The 19,430-nt window shown below is 54.4% G+C and overlaps 13 protein-coding genes across 22 annotated transcripts; 9 read left to right on the top strand and 4 right to left on the bottom strand.

Moving 5' to 3' along the window:
- Positions 1 to 101: 101 nt before the first annotated feature.
- KVP18_003475 (uncharacterized protein) lies at positions 102 to 1,622 on the top strand (the record flags this gene model as incomplete). The annotated part of the gene is made up of 1 exon (XM_067955243.1): positions 102 to 1,622. The coding sequence occupies one exon, from the start codon at positions 102 to 104 to the stop codon at positions 1,620 to 1,622; it is 1,521 nt and encodes a 506-aa protein (XP_067812248.1).
- A 72-nt stretch (positions 1,623 to 1,694) lies between these two features.
- On the bottom strand, positions 1,695 to 2,724 carry KVP18_003477 (uncharacterized protein; the record flags this gene model as incomplete). 3 transcript variants are annotated; one of them, XM_067955245.1, is made up of 2 exons in its annotated part: positions 1,695 to 2,307; positions 2,336 to 2,661. In XM_067955245.1, 2 exons carry the CDS (start codon positions 2,659 to 2,661, stop codon positions 1,695 to 1,697), a joined length of 939 nt encoding a protein of 312 aa, XP_067812250.1. The 3 variants fall into 3 exon arrangements, with proteins under 3 accessions (XP_067812250.1, XP_067812252.1, XP_067812251.1); XM_067955247.1 differs by lacking the exon at positions 2,336 to 2,661 and having other exon boundaries at positions 1,695 to 2,279; XM_067955246.1 differs by lacking the exon at positions 1,695 to 2,307 and having other exon boundaries at positions 2,332 to 2,724.
- A 23-nt stretch (positions 2,725 to 2,747) lies between these two features.
- On the top strand, positions 2,748 to 3,495 carry KVP18_005233 (uncharacterized protein; the record flags this gene model as incomplete). Its single annotated transcript, XM_067949630.1, has 3 exons — positions 2,748 to 2,801; positions 2,851 to 3,164; positions 3,192 to 3,495. 3 exons carry the CDS (start codon positions 2,748 to 2,750, stop codon positions 3,493 to 3,495), a joined length of 672 nt encoding a protein of 223 aa, XP_067812276.1.
- A 112-nt stretch (positions 3,496 to 3,607) lies between these two features.
- On the top strand, positions 3,608 to 5,903 carry KVP18_003482 (uncharacterized protein; the record flags this gene model as incomplete). 2 transcript variants are annotated; one of them, XM_067955262.1, is made up of 2 exons in its annotated part: positions 3,608 to 5,551; positions 5,580 to 5,903. In XM_067955262.1, the coding sequence occupies 2 exons, from the start codon at positions 3,608 to 3,610 to the stop codon at positions 5,901 to 5,903; spliced, it is 2,268 nt and encodes a 755-aa protein (XP_067812267.1). The 2 variants fall into 2 exon arrangements, with proteins under 2 accessions (XP_067812267.1, XP_067812266.1); XM_067955261.1 differs by having other exon boundaries at positions 3,608 to 5,680.
- A 32-nt stretch (positions 5,904 to 5,935) lies between these two features.
- On the top strand, positions 5,936 to 6,790 carry KVP18_003476 (uncharacterized protein; the record flags this gene model as incomplete). Its single annotated transcript, XM_067955244.1, has 1 exon — positions 5,936 to 6,790. The coding sequence occupies one exon, from the start codon at positions 5,936 to 5,938 to the stop codon at positions 6,788 to 6,790; it is 855 nt and encodes a 284-aa protein (XP_067812249.1).
- A 138-nt stretch (positions 6,791 to 6,928) lies between these two features.
- KVP18_003486 (uncharacterized protein) lies at positions 6,929 to 9,433 on the top strand (the record flags this gene model as incomplete). The annotated part of the gene is made up of 1 exon (XM_067955268.1): positions 6,929 to 9,433. One exon carries the CDS (start codon positions 6,929 to 6,931, stop codon positions 9,431 to 9,433), a length of 2,505 nt encoding a protein of 834 aa, XP_067812273.1.
- A 115-nt stretch (positions 9,434 to 9,548) lies between these two features.
- Positions 9,549 to 10,844, top strand: KVP18_003485 (uncharacterized protein; the record flags this gene model as incomplete). The annotated part of the gene is made up of 1 exon (XM_067955267.1): positions 9,549 to 10,844. One exon carries the CDS (start codon positions 9,549 to 9,551, stop codon positions 10,842 to 10,844), a length of 1,296 nt encoding a protein of 431 aa, XP_067812272.1.
- Positions 10,845 to 10,855: 11 nt separating this feature from the next.
- KVP18_003479 (uncharacterized protein) lies at positions 10,856 to 13,254 on the bottom strand (the record flags this gene model as incomplete). 4 transcript variants are annotated; one of them, XM_067955254.1, is made up of 6 exons in its annotated part: positions 10,856 to 11,581; positions 11,642 to 11,787; positions 11,814 to 12,358; positions 12,419 to 12,560; positions 12,589 to 12,912; positions 12,993 to 13,227. In XM_067955254.1, the coding sequence occupies 6 exons, from the start codon at positions 13,225 to 13,227 to the stop codon at positions 10,856 to 10,858; spliced, it is 2,118 nt and encodes a 705-aa protein (XP_067812259.1). The 4 variants fall into 4 exon arrangements, with proteins under 4 accessions (XP_067812259.1, XP_067812258.1, XP_067812256.1 ...); XM_067955252.1 differs by lacking the exons at positions 10,856 to 11,581; positions 11,642 to 11,787; positions 11,814 to 12,358 and having other exon boundaries at positions 12,518 to 12,912; positions 12,993 to 13,254; XM_067955253.1 differs by lacking the exons at positions 11,642 to 11,787; positions 11,814 to 12,358; positions 12,419 to 12,560; positions 12,589 to 12,912; positions 12,993 to 13,227 and having other exon boundaries at positions 10,856 to 11,554.
- A 12-nt stretch (positions 13,255 to 13,266) lies between these two features.
- Positions 13,267 to 13,914, bottom strand: KVP18_003474 (uncharacterized protein; the record flags this gene model as incomplete). The annotated part of the gene is made up of 1 exon (XM_067955242.1): positions 13,267 to 13,914. One exon carries the CDS (start codon positions 13,912 to 13,914, stop codon positions 13,267 to 13,269), a length of 648 nt encoding a protein of 215 aa, XP_067812247.1.
- Positions 13,915 to 14,413: 499 nt separating this feature from the next.
- On the bottom strand, positions 14,414 to 16,709 carry KVP18_003483 (uncharacterized protein; the record flags this gene model as incomplete). Of its 3 annotated transcripts, XM_067955263.1 has the most annotated exons (4): positions 14,414 to 16,120; positions 16,149 to 16,515; positions 16,542 to 16,655; positions 16,684 to 16,709. In XM_067955263.1, the coding sequence occupies 4 exons, from the start codon at positions 16,707 to 16,709 to the stop codon at positions 14,414 to 14,416; spliced, it is 2,214 nt and encodes a 737-aa protein (XP_067812268.1). The 3 variants fall into 3 exon arrangements, with proteins under 3 accessions (XP_067812268.1, XP_067812269.1, XP_067812270.1); XM_067955264.1 differs by lacking the exons at positions 16,149 to 16,515; positions 16,542 to 16,655; positions 16,684 to 16,709 and having other exon boundaries at positions 14,414 to 16,051; XM_067955265.1 differs by lacking the exons at positions 16,542 to 16,655; positions 16,684 to 16,709 and having other exon boundaries at positions 16,098 to 16,514.
- Positions 16,710 to 16,926: 217 nt separating this feature from the next.
- On the top strand, positions 16,927 to 18,348 carry KVP18_003473 (uncharacterized protein; the record flags this gene model as incomplete). Of its 2 annotated transcripts, none has more annotated exons than XM_067955240.1 (1): positions 16,927 to 18,348. In XM_067955240.1, one exon carries the CDS (start codon positions 16,927 to 16,929, stop codon positions 18,346 to 18,348), a length of 1,422 nt encoding a protein of 473 aa, XP_067812245.1. The 2 variants fall into 2 exon arrangements, with proteins under 2 accessions (XP_067812245.1, XP_067812246.1); XM_067955241.1 differs by having other exon boundaries at positions 16,939 to 18,348.
- A 53-nt stretch (positions 18,349 to 18,401) lies between these two features.
- Positions 18,402 to 18,643, top strand: KVP18_003471 (uncharacterized protein; the record flags this gene model as incomplete). The annotated part of the gene is made up of 2 exons (XM_067955237.1): positions 18,402 to 18,473; positions 18,515 to 18,643. The coding sequence occupies 2 exons, from the start codon at positions 18,402 to 18,404 to the stop codon at positions 18,641 to 18,643; spliced, it is 201 nt and encodes a 66-aa protein (XP_067812242.1).
- Positions 18,644 to 18,957: 314 nt separating this feature from the next.
- Positions 18,958 to 19,419, top strand: KVP18_003487 (uncharacterized protein; the record flags this gene model as incomplete). Its single annotated transcript, XM_067955269.1, has 1 exon — positions 18,958 to 19,419. One exon carries the CDS (start codon positions 18,958 to 18,960, stop codon positions 19,417 to 19,419), a length of 462 nt encoding a protein of 153 aa, XP_067812274.1.
- Positions 19,420 to 19,430: the final 11 nt, after the last annotated feature.

Here is a 19,430-nt window from a genome sequence, read left to right as displayed (position 1 = left end):
TGAAGCAGTTCTCAGTGGTCAACTCGCTATTTGAGAGCATCTACCAGCAACACGATGCCCACGAGTTCCTCGCGTCACTTCTCGATGGGTTGCACGAGGACATGAACCGCATTGAGACGAAACCGTATGTGGAGATGAACGCGCAGAAGGAGGGGGAGGATCTTCACGATTGCGCCCAGCGCTTTGATAAGCTCTTCCGCATGCGCGACGACAGCACGATCCTCGACTTGTTTGCTGGATTGTACATCTCGAGAGTCGAGTGTCTCTCGTGCAACTACTCCACTGCCAGCTTTGAGCGGTTCAACGTGCTGCAGTTGCCAGTGCCACACCAGCCTAAAAAGCTGTTGCGACTCAGGTATTTCTCCAAGCCCGTGGGCAAGCACGTTTTCGATACGTGGCTTGGAGTACCACCCGTTTTTACAGTGCGGGCACTGTACTCGCAGGTGGCGCATCTGACTCACTCTTCGAAGGACGATATCATCATCGGCGTGCCTTCGGATGACGGAACCCGCGTGGTGGAGCTGCTGGAGAACACCACAGCATCGGTCCCCGAGTTGGAAATTCAGACAGTGGGGTTCTATCAGCAGCTCGTTCGCAAGAAGCCCACGGATTTACTCAGCGACCAGCTAGAGGCCGTATACGTTTATGACCTGGAAGAGAGAGGAGATGTAATCGTTCAAACTCGATTCCTCATGAACGAGACCAGCCTTGACTCCTTGGATTACGACGAACTGAAACCAGAGGACCACGTGTTCAGCGGAGGGATTCCGATTCTTTCTCAAGCGTCGTCGGAATCGCTTACCTCAGATTCCTTCCATCAAATTGCCAGTAAGCTCTGCTTGAACATGGACGGAGCATCCTTTCCCCGCGTGCACCGAGTCACTGACCCAACAGAAAGTGTGGAGGAGCTGCACTGCAAGTATGCACGTTTGGTTCTCAACCACAAGACGGAACTTATTTCACAGGCGCGCAATGCGCGGGGTTGTGACAGCTTCAGGTCATGCGAGTCGGAGAAGGACGTGGACCATGACATGCAGATCCAGCTGCATTTCAACCTCGATGGTTGCGCTCCAGGCGGATGCTCGGGATGCATGACAAGTGCCGCACTTGCGGACTTCCGCGCTCTCAAAGACCGCCCTCTTACTCGGAAGAGGCCTCCCATAGTGACGTCGCACGTCCTCACCACAGGAAGGTTCACGCTGCCCGACTTCGAGGCCGTGCAGCCCTCTCTAGACACGCCACTCACCTTGGCGGACCTGGCGGCCATGTCCTGTGAGGAGGACTTGCTCGTCGGCGAGGACGCCTGGAGATGTGACCGCTGCCATAACAAGGTGGCAACTAAGAAGACGCACGAGGTGTGGTCTGTGGGGGAACTGGTGTTGGTGCAGTTCAAGCGGTTCTCGCACGGCTCGCTAGGAGAGAAGAATGGCCGACACGTTGACATCCCGTTGCGGGATTTCATGCTTCCGACGGAGGATGGTGCCTTGACGCCTTACAACCTCAAGGGCGTCATCTGCCACATGGGCACTCTAGATCGCGGTCATTACACCGCGCTGTGCGAAGAAGACGGAGGTGGGTTTGTGGGAGACGCACTACACAGACACTTGGAGGCTCTTCGATGACGAACATGTCGCCGAGCAAAGCAACCCAAACGAGAGAGGCCACTGCCTGAACAGCGCGTATATCGTCGCCTTTCAGAGACAACGCTCTATCTTTTGATTCGTCTGAAACTCTTTGTCGTCGCAGACGAGGACGACGCGAAACGTGGGCACTCCCTTCACTTTTTGGACAACTTCTAGTACCATGCCGAGTGGGGCGTGAGTGTTTATGGGCGTCAAGTTGTCGCCTTCGTAGTAACAAACGGAGTTGTCAAGCGAGTACTCTCCGTTCGGGTTCCATGACGTGGGCTGAGCAAAAAGGAGCTCCAACTGGGCGTCAAGAAACCATTGCTCTGACACATCATGCACCACCTCAACGGTAGACACACGGTCAATCACAAAGAAGAGAGACCATTGCAGTCCGCCATCGAAGACTTTCGGTTTGCTGATTTCCCGGGAGTAGGGGCTGTCGGGCTCTAGCGTGATCCCTCGCACGTCCAGCATAGTCTGTACAGCCACCTCCTGCTGCTGGTGCCGTTCTCGGTTCGCGGCGACCCTGAGGGCCTGCATTTCCGCCTTAGCCTCCGCGTCGGACTTCAGTTGCATCAGCAGGGAGTCCTCTGGGTGCTGAACAAGACCTCTTTCGACAAAGTGGAGGGCTTGTGGGTACAGGCCTTGCATTGTGGACGCTAGTGCTCCGCGCTGGTATCTGAGTCAGTACGTCTGTAAAGTCTTACGCCTTTACCATCCCCTCGTCAAGCGTCACCGCCTTTTTGCAGTCCACGATGCATGCAACGTATTCTCGCTGCTGGAGATATGCTTGCGCTCTGTTACAATGCAGCACAGCGACAAGCTTTGCGTCCTCCGCCTGCACGTCGATGCCGTGGGTGTAGAAGATCACAGCGTCGTCGAAGCGTGCCTCTCTCATGGCCTCGTTGCCTTGGTTTTTGCAGTTCTGAGCCACCTCGGTCTTGTCCCCTTCGCGGTAAATCTCGTGGAGAGCCTGTAGCGCGTCGCTGTGGTCGATACAGGAGGTGTCCTCCATAAATAGAGGATGCTCCATGTCGCCGAACTGTGCTGTAAGGGTTTTCAGTGTCTCTGGCGCAACATCCCAATCGTCTTCCATCTGAGAAAAGCGCAAATTTGTCAATGTTACAGCGAATGCTGTCATGGCTGCGCTTCCGGCGTCCAGCCAACGAGAACGTAAGTACCCGCTGACCAAATTCTGCTGGTTTGACTAACGATTCGTCAGAACTCGTTACATGTGGCGCTGGAGAAGTGTAACCAGGCCATCGAGTGCCTTGAAAAGAAGGAGGCACGCCTTCTGAAAAGAATCGAGGAGGCCGAAGTGGAAGCGAGAGAAAGAGTACGAGCAAATAATAGCGTCGGGGCCATTACTGCTTTGAAGCGAAAGAAGTTATTGCAGCAGGACTTAGACCAACTAGCGACCTCGAGGCTCACGCTAGAGCAGCAGATCATCCAGCTGCATTCCGCACAGACGCAGCAGCTGGCCGTGGAGGCTCTTGCGACTGGCATTAGCGCCCAACGCAGCCTGAACGAGAAAATGTAGGCAGAGGGTCGTAGCACAAACAGGCCATTCGCTCGCATTGATCGCATAATCGAGGACCTTCACGAGCAGCGCGACTTCCAGCAGGAGTTCGTCTCTGTGCTGTCCCAAAGCGGACCCGACATCGAGGAAAGCGACCTCCTACAACAGCTCACCGCAATCGAGGACGAGGAGTGGAACCTGAAGCTGCAAGGTGCTGTGCTGCCGCCTTCAGAGCGGCCTTCAGATATCACGGCGAAGGTAGAGAAGGCAGACAGGACTCTGAAGGCTGTGGAGGAGCGCGAGAATCTAAACAGGCTCACGAAGCCTGAGGTGTTCTTCTACGACTAGCGCAGGTACGTACTCTTCCGGCAGCGGGCCCGGGCCCAATGGATCAAGTGAGCCCCGATCGTCTATGACTAGTGCCATTTTTCCCGAAAAATCGTGATTAATCTCGAGAGAAATGGCTCGCAAATTTCCGCCTCCTCCCCACGTCCCCCCGCCGATTCCCACCGGCTACAATGGATTCAACGCCGATGTCCGGTGGCAGTCGGCATATATGCCGCCGTTTAGACCTCCAACTGGGTCGTGGAGCATGAAAAACGATCTCATGGCGTGGAACGGTGTAAGCCTTGATGACGTACACTTCGTTCCCAATCCTCCAGGCCACTCTCAACCCTTAGATGACGAGAGCAGTCTGGCTGAATCCAGCCAGGAGTCTGATAACCCTGACAACGTTGGTGGCGACTCAGTGAACTTGGTGCGAGTTGACTTTGCACATGGCAGCGGAAAGTCCAGCGATATCATAACGCCGATAGAGGGCTGTGAACTGCACCCCATCGTAATTATAAGCGACAGCGCAGGCCGATGTTTCGACGATGACGACCCTTCCTTCGAGAACCCTATCAATGTCAATCAAATGCAAATCACGTATCAGTGGCAGCGAGGGCCTCCCAGGGCTGTATGCACTTTCCATCCATCCAGGTCAGCTGCGATCCAATGCGCACTGACCAACAGATGCTACTGCGACGAAGGCTGCTATCTGCTGGGGTTCGAGCAGCTCAGACGATTCTTCAGGTCGCAGGGAAAGTACCAGCTTCCTTGTAGGCCAGGCGACGAGAGGCATAACTACGGAGTCGTAGGTGAGACGCCGGCCAGCAACGCGCTGGACGCGAAGGTCTACGACGAAAAACACCTCGCAGAACTACGAACCGTGGGACTGCTTCTCAGTGCCGACGAAGCCGAGCGGCTTTGGAAGGACGTCTCAATCAACCGGAACTACCTCCCTTCCTGGTCCGATGTGGGTCACCAGCTGAGGCTGCAGACTGAGATCATCGGCTACAACAATGATCGATCTGTCAGTTTCAGCAGCAGGAAGCAGGTGGTCACAGGCTGTGTGGTCAGCCAGCTTCCGATGTGCCGACCCAGACCGTGGTTACGCGTCCCTCCTGTAGACCATCACCTTCGGGTGTACCTCCACCAAGACCCGTCCCCGAACGAGCAGACATACGGCCTGATGTCCTGGAATGCGCTGGCCGAGATATACGCCACTGCTGAGCAGTATCCGTACTGTGACTCTGCGTTCCTCAGCTGGCAGTACCGTAAGACACGCATACTGGCTACTATTGCGACGCTCACTCCCGACGTGGTCTTGCTCCAAGAAGTACAAGCGGATCACTACCGTAACTACCTTCTGCAGGAGATGGCTCGGCTCGGGTACAGTGGTCTCTTCAAACAGAAGACACGGGAGATATTCAGTGGAAGCGGGAAAAAGCGGGGGGGGAAGTTCACCATTGATGGCTGCGCTACCTTCTGGAACAGAAAAAAGTTCCAGCTGATCGAAGCCTACGCAGTGGAATTTCCAGCTTCCGTACAACAGAACAGCTCCCAACTATTACCACCTGAACTAGTGCAGAAGCCAGAGGTGACCAAGCGATTGATGAAAGACAACGTAGCTCTGATAGCGCTGCTGGAAACCAGGCCTCACATAATGGAAGACGCGCCTGACGAGAGCGTTTCGAAAACGCTGGGAAGGGGCATAATGCAGCAGCGAATGCTAGAAGGTTGCACTGAGCCTCTGCTGATGGCCTGCAACACGCATATTCTTGCCAACACTGGAGCCAACGATGTGAAGATTTGGCAAGCCCACACCCTATGCTCCATCGTACAGGAATACGCCTGCAAGACACGTGCCCGACTCGACCGGAGAGTCCCAGGGACGCCAAGCACACCTGTGAGCGTCATCATTGGCGGAGACTTCAACAGCACACCGGAGTCGGCGGTGTATGAGCTACTGACTACTGGTCGCGTGAATAAGAACCACGAGGACTTCAAAGCCGACCGTTATGGCCTGCTCGCGGACGTGAACTTGGAGCACAGTTTGAACCTTCGGTCGGCCAGCGCTATAGTGGGTATCACCGGCGTCGATTACGCAGACCAACTACGCACGACAAGTGCTTGGTTCTCCGCAAAGCCCAGACCTAATTCCTGTAAGTCACCAAATCCCTCCTACGCCGTCAGAATTGGCGGCGTGTGAGCCCGCCTGGACAAACTACACCACGAACTTTGCGGGTTGTCTCGACTACATATTCATTGAGGACTGGTCGGTACTTATAACGGAGATCCTGGGTATGGTGTCCAAAGACGACCTCCGGAAGGAGTCTGACGAAGTCCTGCTGCCATCATTCACCTTGCCGTCCGCGCTGCGACCCTCAGATCACCTGCCGCTCATGATTAGGTTCAAGTTCGTCCATCACTAAACTTGGCACGTAATTCCAAAACAGGCTTTAAAATGACACCTCAGTCCACTCGTCAGTCCACGCTATCATCGCGTATATTGCATGAGGAGTACGTCGGCGCACCTCCATCAGCACGGCCTGTCAAGTATGTTGATGTCCCGAAATACGAGCAGCGCGTGATACATGTCCCCAAGGTCGAGGTGGTGGAGGTGGAAAAGCGGGTGCCTCGGATTGAGACTCGGGTTGAGGAGCGCGTCGTCGAAGTTCCACAGGTGGAGTACGTGGAGCGCATTGTGGAGGTGCCGCAGGTTGAGGTGCAGGTGCGGCGCGTGCCCAAAGTACAGGTGGTGGACGTTCCTCGACAGGTGATCCGCGAGGTGCCTCGAATCCACACGGAGATCGTAGAGAAGCGCGTCGACGTGCCGGGTGAGATCATCGACGTACCGAAGCCCTACGAAGTCCAGAACTTTGTATCGTATCCGGAGTTCACTGATCATGAGGTGCCTGTGATCGTGAAGGAGACAGTAGTTCCTAAGGTCGTGCAAGGAAACCACTCAGTGAACCTGCGAGTCAGAGAATGGGTACCTAACCCAGTTGAGGTTGAGATACCCTTTGCCAAGCTCGTCGACCCGGTCTGTCGTGCGGCTGGAGTCCGCGAGGAAACTCACCGAACTACTGTGACAACCGCCCATTACAACGCCATTCTTAAGCTTCTCAACCCCCACATCGGGGAATATGAAGAGCACCTTCCATGGAAATATGAAGGAAACGTCATTCCAATATTGCCGCTGCACGAGGTAATTTTAAAGCATCCAAGCGACTACGTTGAATCCTACACCACTCGAACGTGCCGCCAAACTGGCGACTGCGTTGGATCCTGCACCACTCGACCAAGCCGCAAAACATGATCCGTCACCTAAAGACGCGCCTCTCCGCGGCCCGCAAGCCAACGTTCCTTCCTGGTGCCCCCAAAAGGACCCTATGTTGGAACGATGTAACCCGCTGCGCCATGAAACCTCTGCTTAATCGTCATTAGTCAAAGCTTGATGAATGTAAAGGTCGCCGGTACTGGGGCCCTAGCTTCCCTGTCCACAATTCTGGGTCTGGGTGGCCTGGTTATCTTCGGCGGTAGTCAGTACTCCGTCCAGGAGGGACGGCCGTACAAACGCAACGGGTCACCGTTCTCGTCCTTTGAGATATGGGCCGTAATGGTTGGCGTAGTCGCAGCCAGTTTGCAGCCCTTTCTATGGTGCGCCTTCCTTCTTGGTCTCAAACAAGGGACGTCGGCTCTGCGGAACTGCATCGCCTACGCTGGCCTCGCTGTTTTTCACCTGGCTGTGGGGATCTACTACGGAGCTGTCTGGGGCAGTTACCTCATCAATTGCGGACTCGTGCGCTGTGCATTTCAGGACGACATGCCTATAGGTAAAGGGTTCCGCCCAGTCGTGGGACTGTTTACTCTGGTGTTTCACCTACTTCTGGCCTGTTGTTGCGTGATGCTGATTGTGAAGAGTTACATGTGGTCCCGACGAGAGCATCTTCCTGAACCATTGGATTCCGTCCTCCTTCCTGTCGACGGCGGCTACAGCTTGTGTCCTGATTTACAGTTTCGCGTGGACCGCTGCCTCCGACGGTACAGGAGACAGCAGTGGCGAGCCAGCCTATCCTCCTTCTTGAACCTAACGTTATTGCTGCCGCTGTTCATGGTGCTCACTGCCTGCCTTCCGAACAGTTTCGAGTACATGTCGCCCAACAAGATGAGGTCTCGGCAGCTGCAGAGCTACGTCGGCAGTGCCGAGGTCACAGGCAGTCACTTTCGAACTCTGCTGCTGCCTGTGTCGATCGTAAGCAGCAGTTCCGCTGCGGGCAAGGAGCCGTTCTACCTCGCTTTCTACCCTGACGTTCTCCTCTTTTATGGGTTTCTGTACCTCCTCATCGTCTTCGGGGTCATGCAGAAGACGTGGCCAACGTTACGGTCTCTTCTGACCAGGCGTTTGGGAGGCGTCAGTGCCAATGACCTCTGCGTTGGTTTCCTTTTCTGCCTGGAGTTCGTGGCTCAACTGATTTACTGGGGCTTCCACCATAACTGGAAGGGGAGAGCGTCTCGCATGGGCGCCGCAGACTGTTGGGCTCGTGCGTTCGGCCAGCTTGCAGTCGTGTGCTTGGCGCTGCTCTTTTTGCCGGTCACTCGGAACTCTGCTTTGACGCGGATGCTGGGGATCTCTTGGGAGATGTGCCTTCACCTGCACCGGGTTCTTGGTCGACTATTTTTGTTGATGGTCGTCCTCCACTTCGCCATGTTCGTCGTAGTTTATGTCGAAAAGGACTGCTTATGGGATCTGTGGAGCATACGACCAAAGTATAAGATGGATGACTGGACCGTGCCGCTCATGACGTACTTATGCTACATCGCCATCCCTGCGTTCGCCGTCACTACTCTCAACATGGTTCGCCGAAAATTCTACCATCTGTTTTGGGTGACGCACCTCCTCTACGCCCCGCTTGTCATAGCCACTCTCTTTCACGCTCACAGCGCGTGGTACTTTCTGATAGGACCTCTGTTTCTGTGGATTTGCGACAGGTGCTACCGACTCACGCAGAAGGCCACTCCAGTGGACGTCTTCCGTGTGAGCATGGTAGATGAGGTCACTGGCTTCCTATCCTTTTTCAACGATCAGTCGCACAGAGTGTTTGGATTTTTCAGGAAGTCCTTTATGTACAGCCCTGGGCAGTACGCTTTTTTTACGATGTCCAAGCTGTGTTTGTTCGAGAATCACCCGTTCACTATGGTATCCTCGCCATTTGACCACCACGTGGACTTCTACATCGCTATCGTTGAGAAGGAAAAGCCGAGCTGGACGGAGAACGCCGTGGCAGCCATCAGGGAGGGGCCGGAAGGGATCCACATGTCAGTGGAGGGACCCTATGGCTTCGACCTGTTTCGGTTCGTCTATGATGTGCAGCATGTAGTCCTTGTGGGAGGTGGCTCGGCCGCGACGCCTTGCATCTCCATGCTCCGAGCACTGTTGCAGATGCAGCTTACGAATTTTTTGCCAGGATCTCTGCAGTCGGTTACACTCTTCAGCCGGTTCGCGGACGTAGAGAAGGTTCTCCCCTACATGAACACTTTCGCGCTAATCCCTTGGGCTAACGCCCAGCAGCGAGTATTCTCAGCTACGATTTGCTGTCGAATCGTGAACCAGGACATCACGCTGAACCGCTGGTTCCACTGGGCAGGCCGAGGAACTACATGCCCAGTATCCACGGTGGCCAAGTACTCCGCGAGCGCTAGCGTGTCAGCATCTTCTGACTACGTAGCGCTGGAGGAGAATAGATTTCTGCCAGGCAGCACTTCTCTGAGCACGGCCGTGAACCTTCAAGAGGGAAATCTGGAACTTGACCGCGTACGTGACCATTTAACTAGTATTCCCGCTGCTCAACTGCATCGAGTGCTAGTTTTCGGGTGCGGACGGGACAGCCTCATGGACCCGCTTAAAGATATGTGCACTGAGCTAGGGACTGAGCTGCACCTAGAGACCTTCGATTTTTAGGGACTGAGCTAGAGACCTTCGATTTTTAATCTCTTACTTCTTCCGTTTTTTGACGGGCTTCGATGCCGAAAGCAAGGCGTAACGAAGCTAGTCGGTATGTGACATTGAAAGAATTATGTGGAAGTACGTAAAGATATGCATGATTCTTGATGACATGAGATCTTGGGTGGGTGTTGTATCAGTTGTTATGGCGCACTGCACCGACTACGTTTCCTTCTATGAGCCTGCGGGGGGGTCTCGTGCATGCATAGATCGCTGCGTACGAATTGGAGAGCAGCTTTTCGAGAAGGAGAATAACCTTTGCAGTAAGATCGAATACAGTGTGAAGGGCTCACAAGTCCACCCCCTTTCCGACGTCACGGACAATTATATGTTCGGTGCTTCCAAAACTGGAACTGCAGTTCTCGGGCCCGGCGAATGCCATGCGCTTTGCCAGAAACACGAGTGTGAACGGTGGGAATGGACCTTGGCCACCTCATCCTGCGTTCTGCGGTCGCCTGAAGAGGTGGAGCGGGCGAGAAGGCCTGATGGGCCGTGTCTCGGCTTGGACTGCGGGCGCAAGCAGTGTCTGCAATGTCCTGAGGGCAAAACATGTGCCTGGAAGAACTCCGGAGTGTTGGCAGGTGGTCTGTCCTCGAATTCCCTTCTGTGCTCCAGTCACCCTCGGATCCTGTCCACGACCGCGTGCGATACGCTCATCAGCCTGGCTTATCCCCGAGTAACCAACAAGATGTGTCAAGCTCTGTGTAAGAAGAAGAGCTCAATGCCTGAGTGCGAGATTCTAGAATGGTCGATGTCCCGAAGCGGGGGGGTAACCGCATCGAGCAGCCGAGTGGATACCGTTCTGTACGGCGCCTTGCCTGAGCAGCCCTACACGCAGGTGCCGGAACCGGCCCAGTGCCAGTCTGAATGCCAGGAACACGGCGCAAGCTGCATTCGCTGGTGGTGGAACGCCAATGGTGACTGCTTTTTCTTTGATCGCGATGTGGTCGAGACGGAGCTCGGAAAGCCCGCCAAAGCCTCCAACTGCGCTGTGGCTAGCTGTGTCAAGGACGGCACCTGTTTGCAATGCGGCAATCAGGGAATCGGCGACGAGAAGAACAGATGTGCAACTCTGCGGGATGACGGGCTGGGAGGGAACAAATACGGCCGTGTGAAGGCTTGTGGTTGTGACACGTCCCCGCCGCCAGTGACACCTGGAACAGATGGAGGTGGTGGCATGTCGCCAACCGTTATCGGCGTCTCGGCCGCAGGGGCGGGCGCGTGCGTGATGGCAGCTGCCGGCGCCACCTACGCCCTAGGGGGGGGGTCCGCCGCGTCGGAAGTGGTGCTGGAAGAGAACTTTGAGGGAGGCCAAGCCTTACACGAGCAGGAAGCGATGGTGCAAGTGGAGAACGAAGATTTCACATAGCGTTGGATTTCCTAGTTTCGGAGTTTTAGAAGCAACTCTCGCAGGGTTGAAAAGGTGGAATGAAGGGACTGGGGTACTTTAGGAGGCACGTTCTCCTCTGATGGTTTTTTCGTAGAGGATTCGACGTTGCTGGGCCCCTCTGATGGCTTTTCTTTAGAGGATTCGACGTTGCTGGGCCCCTCTGATGGCTTATCTGAGGAGGGATCGATGTCGATGGGGACCTCCCTACTGCTGGGTTCCGTCCAAGCTTCTCCATTCGGAAGTAGAACCTCCATACTGCGGTCAGTCGAAAAACCTAGGCCTTCAGAGGTCTCTAGTCTAATAATATCCAAACACTGGTCCTCAGACACGCCTGGCTTCGCAAAGAAAAGACCGCGGCAAGCATACTTCTGCATCTTCGCCTCCGCAGACTCCTCTGGCATACACTCAATACTGACGGTCATACGCATCCGCCGTTCGTTAGCGCTCAGCATGCCCCGGAGTGCTGTTTGAACAGACGGGAGCTGCAGCAGCTCCGAGCATGACGGCCGCTTTCGAGGATCTCGGCTGAGAAGACGACCGTACGCCTTCTTTATGTCTTCAGGGTAGTGTTCCGGCATCTCCCCGCGCTTACCTGAGGTAATATTGGATACGAGAGTCTTCAAATCCGTTCCCTGAAAAGCCATCCTTCCGTGTGCCAGCTCGTAAAGGATACAGCCCAGAGCCCACATATCAGCTTTGGCATTATACGGCTTGTGCTGGAAGCGAGGATCAAAACAATGACATACACCAAAGAAATAAGGTCCTCTGAATCTCACGTTACAAACTTCGGGGGCAAGGTAATATGGAGTGCCGATGACCGTTTCTGCTAAGCCGCGCGTGGTCTCCAGAACCTTGGCTATCCCCAGGTCGCCGATTCGCACGTCTATCTTGTCAGTCAAAAAGATGTTCTGACTCTTGAGATCTAGTGGATCAACGCCCAAACCCCACCTCTGTGCAGGACCCGCCGGTCATGAAGGTACTTCAAGCCAAGGACCAGCTGCGAAAAAAGACGAAACACATCAGTAGGCGCCAGCAAGGCCTCCTTTTTTCTTAAATCCTTCAGAAAGGACTGCAGGTCACCACCGGCGCAGTAGTCCATCACAAGGCAGACTTTCTGTTCTGTGCAGAAGGATTCCAAGTACCGAACTACGAATGGGTGATGCAGACTTGCGAGGATGCGAATTTCGTTGAAGCAGGCTATTTTATCCTTGGCGCTTAGGCGCACGGCATCCATCTGCTTCATCACGTATAATGTTCCTGGACTGTCAACTCGCTCTATAAGAATTGCGTCTCCGAACGACCCACGCCCGACTGACCTCACCATTCTGTACAGAAACGAAGGCGACTTTATGTAGCCTGGAACTACACCTCTCTGACTGGCGAAATGCAGCTCTTTTCGCGGCTTCTTCTCCCGGTTCAAGCGAAGGTGCAACTCCTTTGTGCCTGCGAGCTGCGACTGTCGTTCCTCACGCCGCTGCTGCTTCGCCTTGTGTCTACATGGTTGCGGCCTTCGGGACTGAACTTTTCGACTTCTATCCATAATTAAAAATCACCCGAAACGTAGTTGTGTTCCGCGGTAGAGCTCCTTCAGCATCGTCTTCACCTCCTCTGCCTGTCGGATTTGTTCCGCCTGCGATATGTCCAGTGGATCTTCATACTTCCGCCATTCGTCGGCCTTGGTGTTGGACTGTTGCACTGACATTATAAACCTTCCGGCACTCACCGAGTCCGTTTGCGAAAGAGAGGATTTCGTCGATGGATTCATCGAAAGCCTTGAGCTGGACCTTACGCCGATCCACGTGGACCTTCTCACCCATAGCTCGGGGCATGGACTCCACATCAACCTCGTCCACAAGTTTGGTCAAATCTTCCGAGTGGTGGAGAAGCTCGAAGGTGTGCCCCAGCAGCCCAGTCTCCTCTCCTAGAGAAACTAGGCCTGATTTTTGCAGCGCAATCTCGTTCCCAGGGTCCACTGCATAGAGCTTTAAAAGGTTCAGGTACTCTTCAGTCACGGAGTCGTCGAGTTTGGTGGATAGCAATTCGGGATCTGAAAAATATTATGGGTCGCGAAATGTTTCCACGATAAATCGCAGACACTTTCCGCGGAAATGCTATGCGGGCACCTACACTGGCGGACGTCGTCAAGGTCTAGAGGGCAATGCAGTGGCGTCGTGGCCGACGCGGAGAAGGATGTGGGCACATGGCTGCCCATCAGTTTCAAAGCCAGCGATAGAGACAGCATGTCGCTAAGGATGGCGTTCCACGTTACCTGCTCCCGTTCGAAAACGCGCACGCGTGCCACAGCTTGGACCAAACCCCCTAGGCGGTGCAGGACACCGTCCAGGGTGGCATCCTGCAGCATCTTCTTCTGGTCCCGTGTAGAACGCATGATTCAAGTATTTTACGCGCCCAATTCAACAAACGCTTCACGCGGTTTGTAGGCTTTGGCGACAATACCAGCCTCAAGTTCGTGGGTCTGCCACAACTTGGCCAAAACCAAGCACGTGGCAATGATCCCCGCGCCCGAGAAGACGCAAACATTCATCAAGGTGGCAGTGACTGGCTTGGAGTAGTCCAAGAACGAGTACACAGCCTTTCCGTGCATTACGCCGTACATGATAACCAGCAGGAATAACTGGTACAGCATCAGAAAACAGCAGAACCAGGTCATCTGTGCGAAGTAGAACGGCATGTTGGACAGAAAGAAGTCCAGTATGAGAGCTGCGGCGTTTACTCCATGCTTCATTGCCGTTGAGAAGTCACGCATAGGCGCCTCACGAGCTAGAGCGCATCCCACATAGTAGAGGGTGGTAACAAACAGAGCTCCCGGAATCGACAGCGACTCTAGGTACCACAAAAACTGAAAGGTCGCCGAACCCGGCACCCGCTTGAAGCGCGACTTGCAGCTGCATCCCCAGCGTGATGGCACATAGTCAGAGGTACACACGACGTGCGCATACTGCAGTGTGGCCTCAGAGGTATGGCGCTGGAAGGCTCTGACCTGCAGCACGAAAAGCGTCACAACCCAGATATTCTGAATGACGAACATAAGATTCGTCAAAAAGGCCACGTACTGGAAGAAAGCCGCAGGTCTTTGCCTCTGTACTGCAGCCAGAACCCTTCGTACCAAATCATAACACAGCGTGACCACGAACAAAATAGCAAGCAAACATCGCCAGACTACACGTAGCAGAGGAGCGAAGCGCAGCAGGCTCCTTGTATCGATACCAGGTTCGGCGCCTCTCTGGAGCTTACGTTGGACGAGGAGTCTTGACACCCACCCTCTGCAGAAAACAGCTTCCCATTCGCAGCCGAATGACGAGGATAAGGCGGGCATATTTCGAATATCTCCTGTCGAATATTCAGGAGGAAGCCAATCTGTTACTTTCAACGTTTGCGGTTACTGTTCAAAAGATTGTATTGCGACGCATGAGCAAGCTCTTAACGTAGCCTACTTGGGCCACCATAGCGCAAATTGAACACAGGATCTGAATCACGGAGACCCATAGCATGCGTGAGGCTCCCTTCTGAACCGTCTGTAAAAAATGTTAGCTGTCTGATATTTCCTTCGCAAGTGCTTGCGCTCGGGCCTCGTGATCGTGTACGGCTACGGTGCGTGCGGCCAGCTCCAAGAAGCTGGGTCCTTTCGGAACCTGTAACTCCGAGGTGCGCTTCCGAACTAGGGAGATGTCAGCGTCAGTTTTGCGGACGAGACGCGCGAATTCTTCCCAGGTGATGCCGGTGTTGCGACGGCGGCGGAAGGGAGATCCTTTATCAGAAGATCGGGCTTTCAGCTCGTCCAGTGCTTCGTTGAAGATGTCTTCTGTCGGACGGTTGTCATAGGTGTCCCCTAGAGACTGCTTCATATCCTGTAAGGTGATGACCCCATCACGATTACGGTCAAATTTGTCGAAGGCCTGTCGCAGAAGGCTCTCATTCTCGAGGAGCTTCGCTTGCAGGGCCACAGCAATGAACTCGGAGTAATATATTCTGTTGTCACCAGTCTGGTCGACTTTCTCAAAAAGATTCCGAGCCTCGTTGGTGGTAATGTGCCCAACAGACTTCAGAGCGTCGCAGAATTGCGGAAAGGTGATATACCCCTTCATGTCAGAATCCAACGTCGTGAAGACCTGCTGTAGGTTGTGCACATCGGAATCGGGGAACTGAAAAGCGACGACGCCTAATGCGGCTCGTTTTATAGACGAGGCCACAGAAAACTGTTGCAGGTCGTGGAAGTGCTGACGGTTGATGACAACATCTCCCACAGACTCCTGCGAGAGAGAGTTGAGAATCCAAGGGTGAGTCAGTGCGTTACTCGTACCGAACCGCTCCGAGGGATTTAAAACCAGGAGACGACTTATAAAATCCTTGGCCTCTTGACTGACACCCTGCCACCTAGCAACAGGCGCGAACTGGTACTCTCCGCGCATGACGGCAGCCATAACATCGCTGTCCTCGCTCCCGCTGAAGGGGGGGGCTCCGGAAAGCATCATGTAGACAATGACGCCGACAGACCACATGTCGCATTTGTAGGTGTAGTAGCCCGTGAGCACCTCTGGAGCGACGTAGTAGACAGTGCCGTGTACAGCGGTCATGGGCCGACCTGGGTCGAAGAGCTTTGAGAAACCGAAGTCAATCAGCTTGAGTGGAGAATCTTCAGCCTTGTTCTGGAAGACCCAGTTTTCGAGTTTGAGGTCTCGGTGGCAGATGTGGTGATCATGACAAAATTTGAGCGCCTTCAACATTTGCACTGTCAACCGAGCGACGTCTCTTTCTGTAAACCGTACCGTCTTTGCCAAGCGGTTGTACAGTTCACCCCCAGTACAATACTCCATGACAAGGTAATATGAGTTAGGTTCCTCGTAGACCTCCAGTAACCGGCAGATATTGGGGTGATCCACCTCGAGAAAGACGAGTACCTCGTTCTCCAGAATATCCCGCTTCATGCCCACGCCACCAAGGGTAACATGCTTCATGGCGAACTGCTGCCCTGTTTTCTTGTGAGTGACAAGCTTCACACTGCCCGAGATTCCAGTCCCCAGAACTCTTTGGGACACGTGGTATGCGCCTTCAAGAGCCGGAAAACCTCCGCTATTCACACGAGCGTACTTGATACTGGGCCGCACCGTAGCCAGCACGCTTTGAGTGCGCTCCACGTCGATGCCCTTGCTATTCTTGCATCCCATATTAGTAATATTTACATTTCCTACCTGAAGATGGTCTTGTTGTCGGCTAAACAGAATAGAATTCTCTCGCTGCGTCAGGAGGACCACCAAGTCTCACCTCGACAGCCTTTAAAATATTCAGCAGACGTAGTGAGCGCGTCTCGATGGACTGCACGTCAGTCTGGCTGGCGTAGAGTGTCTGTCCAGCGCCTAGCATGAATGTAACAGCCTTGGAGTCAGTGAGGGATCCGTTGCTCAGCTCGAAAGAGTGGATGCCCGCATGCTCTGTCTCAAAGACGAACACTCCTTCAGGTGCGTCTTTACGACTGAAGACGATGTCTCCGTTGGGGTCGAGGATCTTCACAGTCAGGTTGCTTCCAGCGTCCTCAGAGGTGAAAAATGCCCCTCGTACGAGTGTGGGCTCGGAATCCACGTCCTGGTAGAACACCTCGCTCCCTTGTCTGGACAAGTACACCGTCAGCATGCTGTCAGCGACGCCCTCGCCACTCACAAGTCGGGTATAAACTCCTTCATGTAGCTCTGCCAGTCGTCAACAAGTGAGCCAATCTGCTGGCGTTTACCGAACTGCCGCATCTGGTTTACCTGCTGCTGGGCTTCCGCCTCCCTGAGTGGTTCTGACGTTCGAAACTTACTCCTTGACCGCTAGTTTAGGCTCCATAGGCCCTGTCTCTTGGCCGACAGCAAGGGCGAGCGGGAGCAGGATGCAGACTGCTGATGATGAAGCCTGTCACCCACGCTTCATTCAGACCTAAATTGTGAAAAAAATTCCAATGAACGACGGAATCTGCGTCTTCCACGAGTCTGCTACGGCGTGGTTACGTGTACACACACATTGCTCAGAGAGCGCGTTGGGTGATGCTCAGGTGGAGTAATCCATGTTTTTTCGGATGCGACTGATTCATTTACTGTGTCTGTCGTCAGCCCTTCATTCCCCAGACGACCTCCGAGCCGCCGCCAGAGAAACCCGGCTTGAGGTGATACTGGCCCAGGACTACGGTCACGAGTTCCAGGTGGACGGAGATCTCATAGCTGATGTTGTCGGGCGAGTACTAACGGATCTAGCTCGTGAGTTCCGGCATGCTCACTTCGGGCTCATATCCTTCGGGACCGCACCCTTCGAGGGCGTCCCTGTATGGAAGGAGGAGGTGCCGCTGGCCAAAGGCACAGTTCAGTCGATTGCGACACGGCTAGGCCACATGGGAGGCGACGGCGGCGAACCTTCAGGAGCGTTTGACGCTCTGTCGATTGCCTGCAAGCAAGGCTTCACAGCCCGACCTGAGGCGGCAAAGCTTCTAGTGCTGGTCACCAATCGTCCCAGCAGTCTTCTGGGAGAACGCGACGGGGGAGCCTGTGCCTACGACTCCGCGCAGGAAATCTGTGGGGGGCAATCTGACGCCGGTATGACCGCCGCGCTCCATGACTGTCAAGCCACAGTGGTCATTCTGACATCGGATGACTGGTGGAGTCGTCGAGTCAGTGATTGGGTGGCAGCTGGGATCGATGTGGAGCTGGATTCGCCGGGGAACTTCGGTGTGGCCCTTGCAAACTCCGTCATGCGTCTGACAGGCTACCCTCCTCGTCGACTTGAGGACTCGGGATTCGTTTGCCCCAGTGGCGAGCCTGTAGATACTCGGGACATCGTGGTGGAGATCCTGCACCACCAGGATTCCTCATGGTCCTTCGCAGCAGCCAAGCACATTATAGCGCCAAAGCTGACTAATGCGTTCAAGGAGATCCAACGCCGCTTCCCGCACTCAAAATTTGGACTCGTGTCTTTCATCGACAAGCCGGTTCACGGCATAGACCTGTACTACCCTTGGCGACTGGATGTGCCCTTGGGCTCTGACACCATCGATGCGATATGGACTAGCATCCTAGAGTTTCAGAACATCGGCAACACCGACGCGCCGGAGAGCGTCTTTACCGCCATGTTAGCTTCTCTGAATTTGGACGTATTCTCAAAGTCCTCCTCAGATCAACGCGTCATCAAAGTCATCACCGCTGCCACAGACAACCCGAGTAAGCTCAAGAGCGATTCTCAGCTCGCAACTGATTGTGACTGGGATAAGATCCGTTACGATCTGCACGAGTTGAACTACTGCCGATTCCCGACCAAGGACGAGATGCTGCAGGCCTTGGTGGACCACAACAGCTTAGTCTCCATAATTCTGGCCCCAGCGAACGAATCTGCCGGAATTACCCGCTGGTGGCAAAACCGAATAGCCGAGTGGAAAGGCGCAGGAGTAACCGCCACTCTGGAGCAGATAAAATCCGACCTGTCTGGCATGGAGCAGTAAGGTTGACGTTGGTGGTAACGCAGGGCAATTGTTGATTCCGTCACAACATTGGTATGCGAGGACGTTCTAGCCACAACGACGTATCCTTTCCCTCCGCCTCCTCTTCCTCCGGCTCCTCCTTCCACGTAAGTGTGAATGCGTGGCACATTCGTTATTCTGCTTCCAGGGCAACCACCACGACAACCACCACGACAACCACCACGACAACCACTACGACAACCACCACGAAACCGACAACTACCACGACAACCACCAAGAAACCGACAACCACTGCGAAAACTACCACAACCAGTAGAACGACGCTGGCATCGACGACCACCAGAGAGGATCAAATTCCGGAGGGTTCTGATGTTTGCTACTTCGCTCGTAGGTAGCTGTTTACTCATGGATGACAAAGTCTCATACACATACTTCTCGCCAAGAATCGCAGGTAGCTGTTTGCTTATGATGACAAAGTCGCATACACATACTTCTCACCAAGAATCGCAGGTAGCGGTTTGCTTATGATGACAAAGTCGCATACACATATTTTTTTTGCATGAAAATGGATTGCGCTGAAGCCTACTCGACTTGCGACACGCGCGCCGGTTATGACGTAATTCTGGATTCATGGGCCGCTGGGCGACGAGAAATAAGGCTGAAAGGCTTGCGGAGGACCCCACAGTCAAGTCTGAGCAGCCCACGGCCCCGCCGCCGGCAGAGTGCCGCGTGATCTCACTGGGAGCGCGCGTGGCACTGTCACCGGCATACATCCGGCTTCAGCAGCTCGCTGAGCATCTGGCGCCAGTGAGCGTGGCACACATCTGCACCTCGCAGCCAAGAATCGTCAGGTGTGTCGTCGGGCTGATTCATACGCCCCAAGCCCGGCGGGAGCTACAGCCGCTGTGCATTGCAGACCCCACTGGGTGCATGCCCATGGTGGTGCACTCCGACATGCACCGGCTACATGTTGATCGGCTTCGCGATGGAGTTGCAGTCGTACTGCGAGACGTGCAAGTCTTTGAGACCGACGGTGGACGGTGTTGGCTGGCTGTGTGTTCACGATCACTAGCGGGGTTGTCGGAAGGGTAGACTAAGATCTA

The sequence above is a fragment of a genome, assembly GCF_019968955.1.
Source record: "MAG: Porospora cf. gigantea A chromosome Unknown PgA_NODE_158_length_32395_cov_346.679, whole genome shotgun sequence".
NCBI classification, from domain to species: Eukaryota; Apicomplexa; class Conoidasida; order Eugregarinorida; family Porosporidae; genus Porospora; species Porospora cf. gigantea A.
Note: the sequence above shows the minus strand (reverse complement) of the source record. Positions and strands in the feature narration are given on the sequence as shown.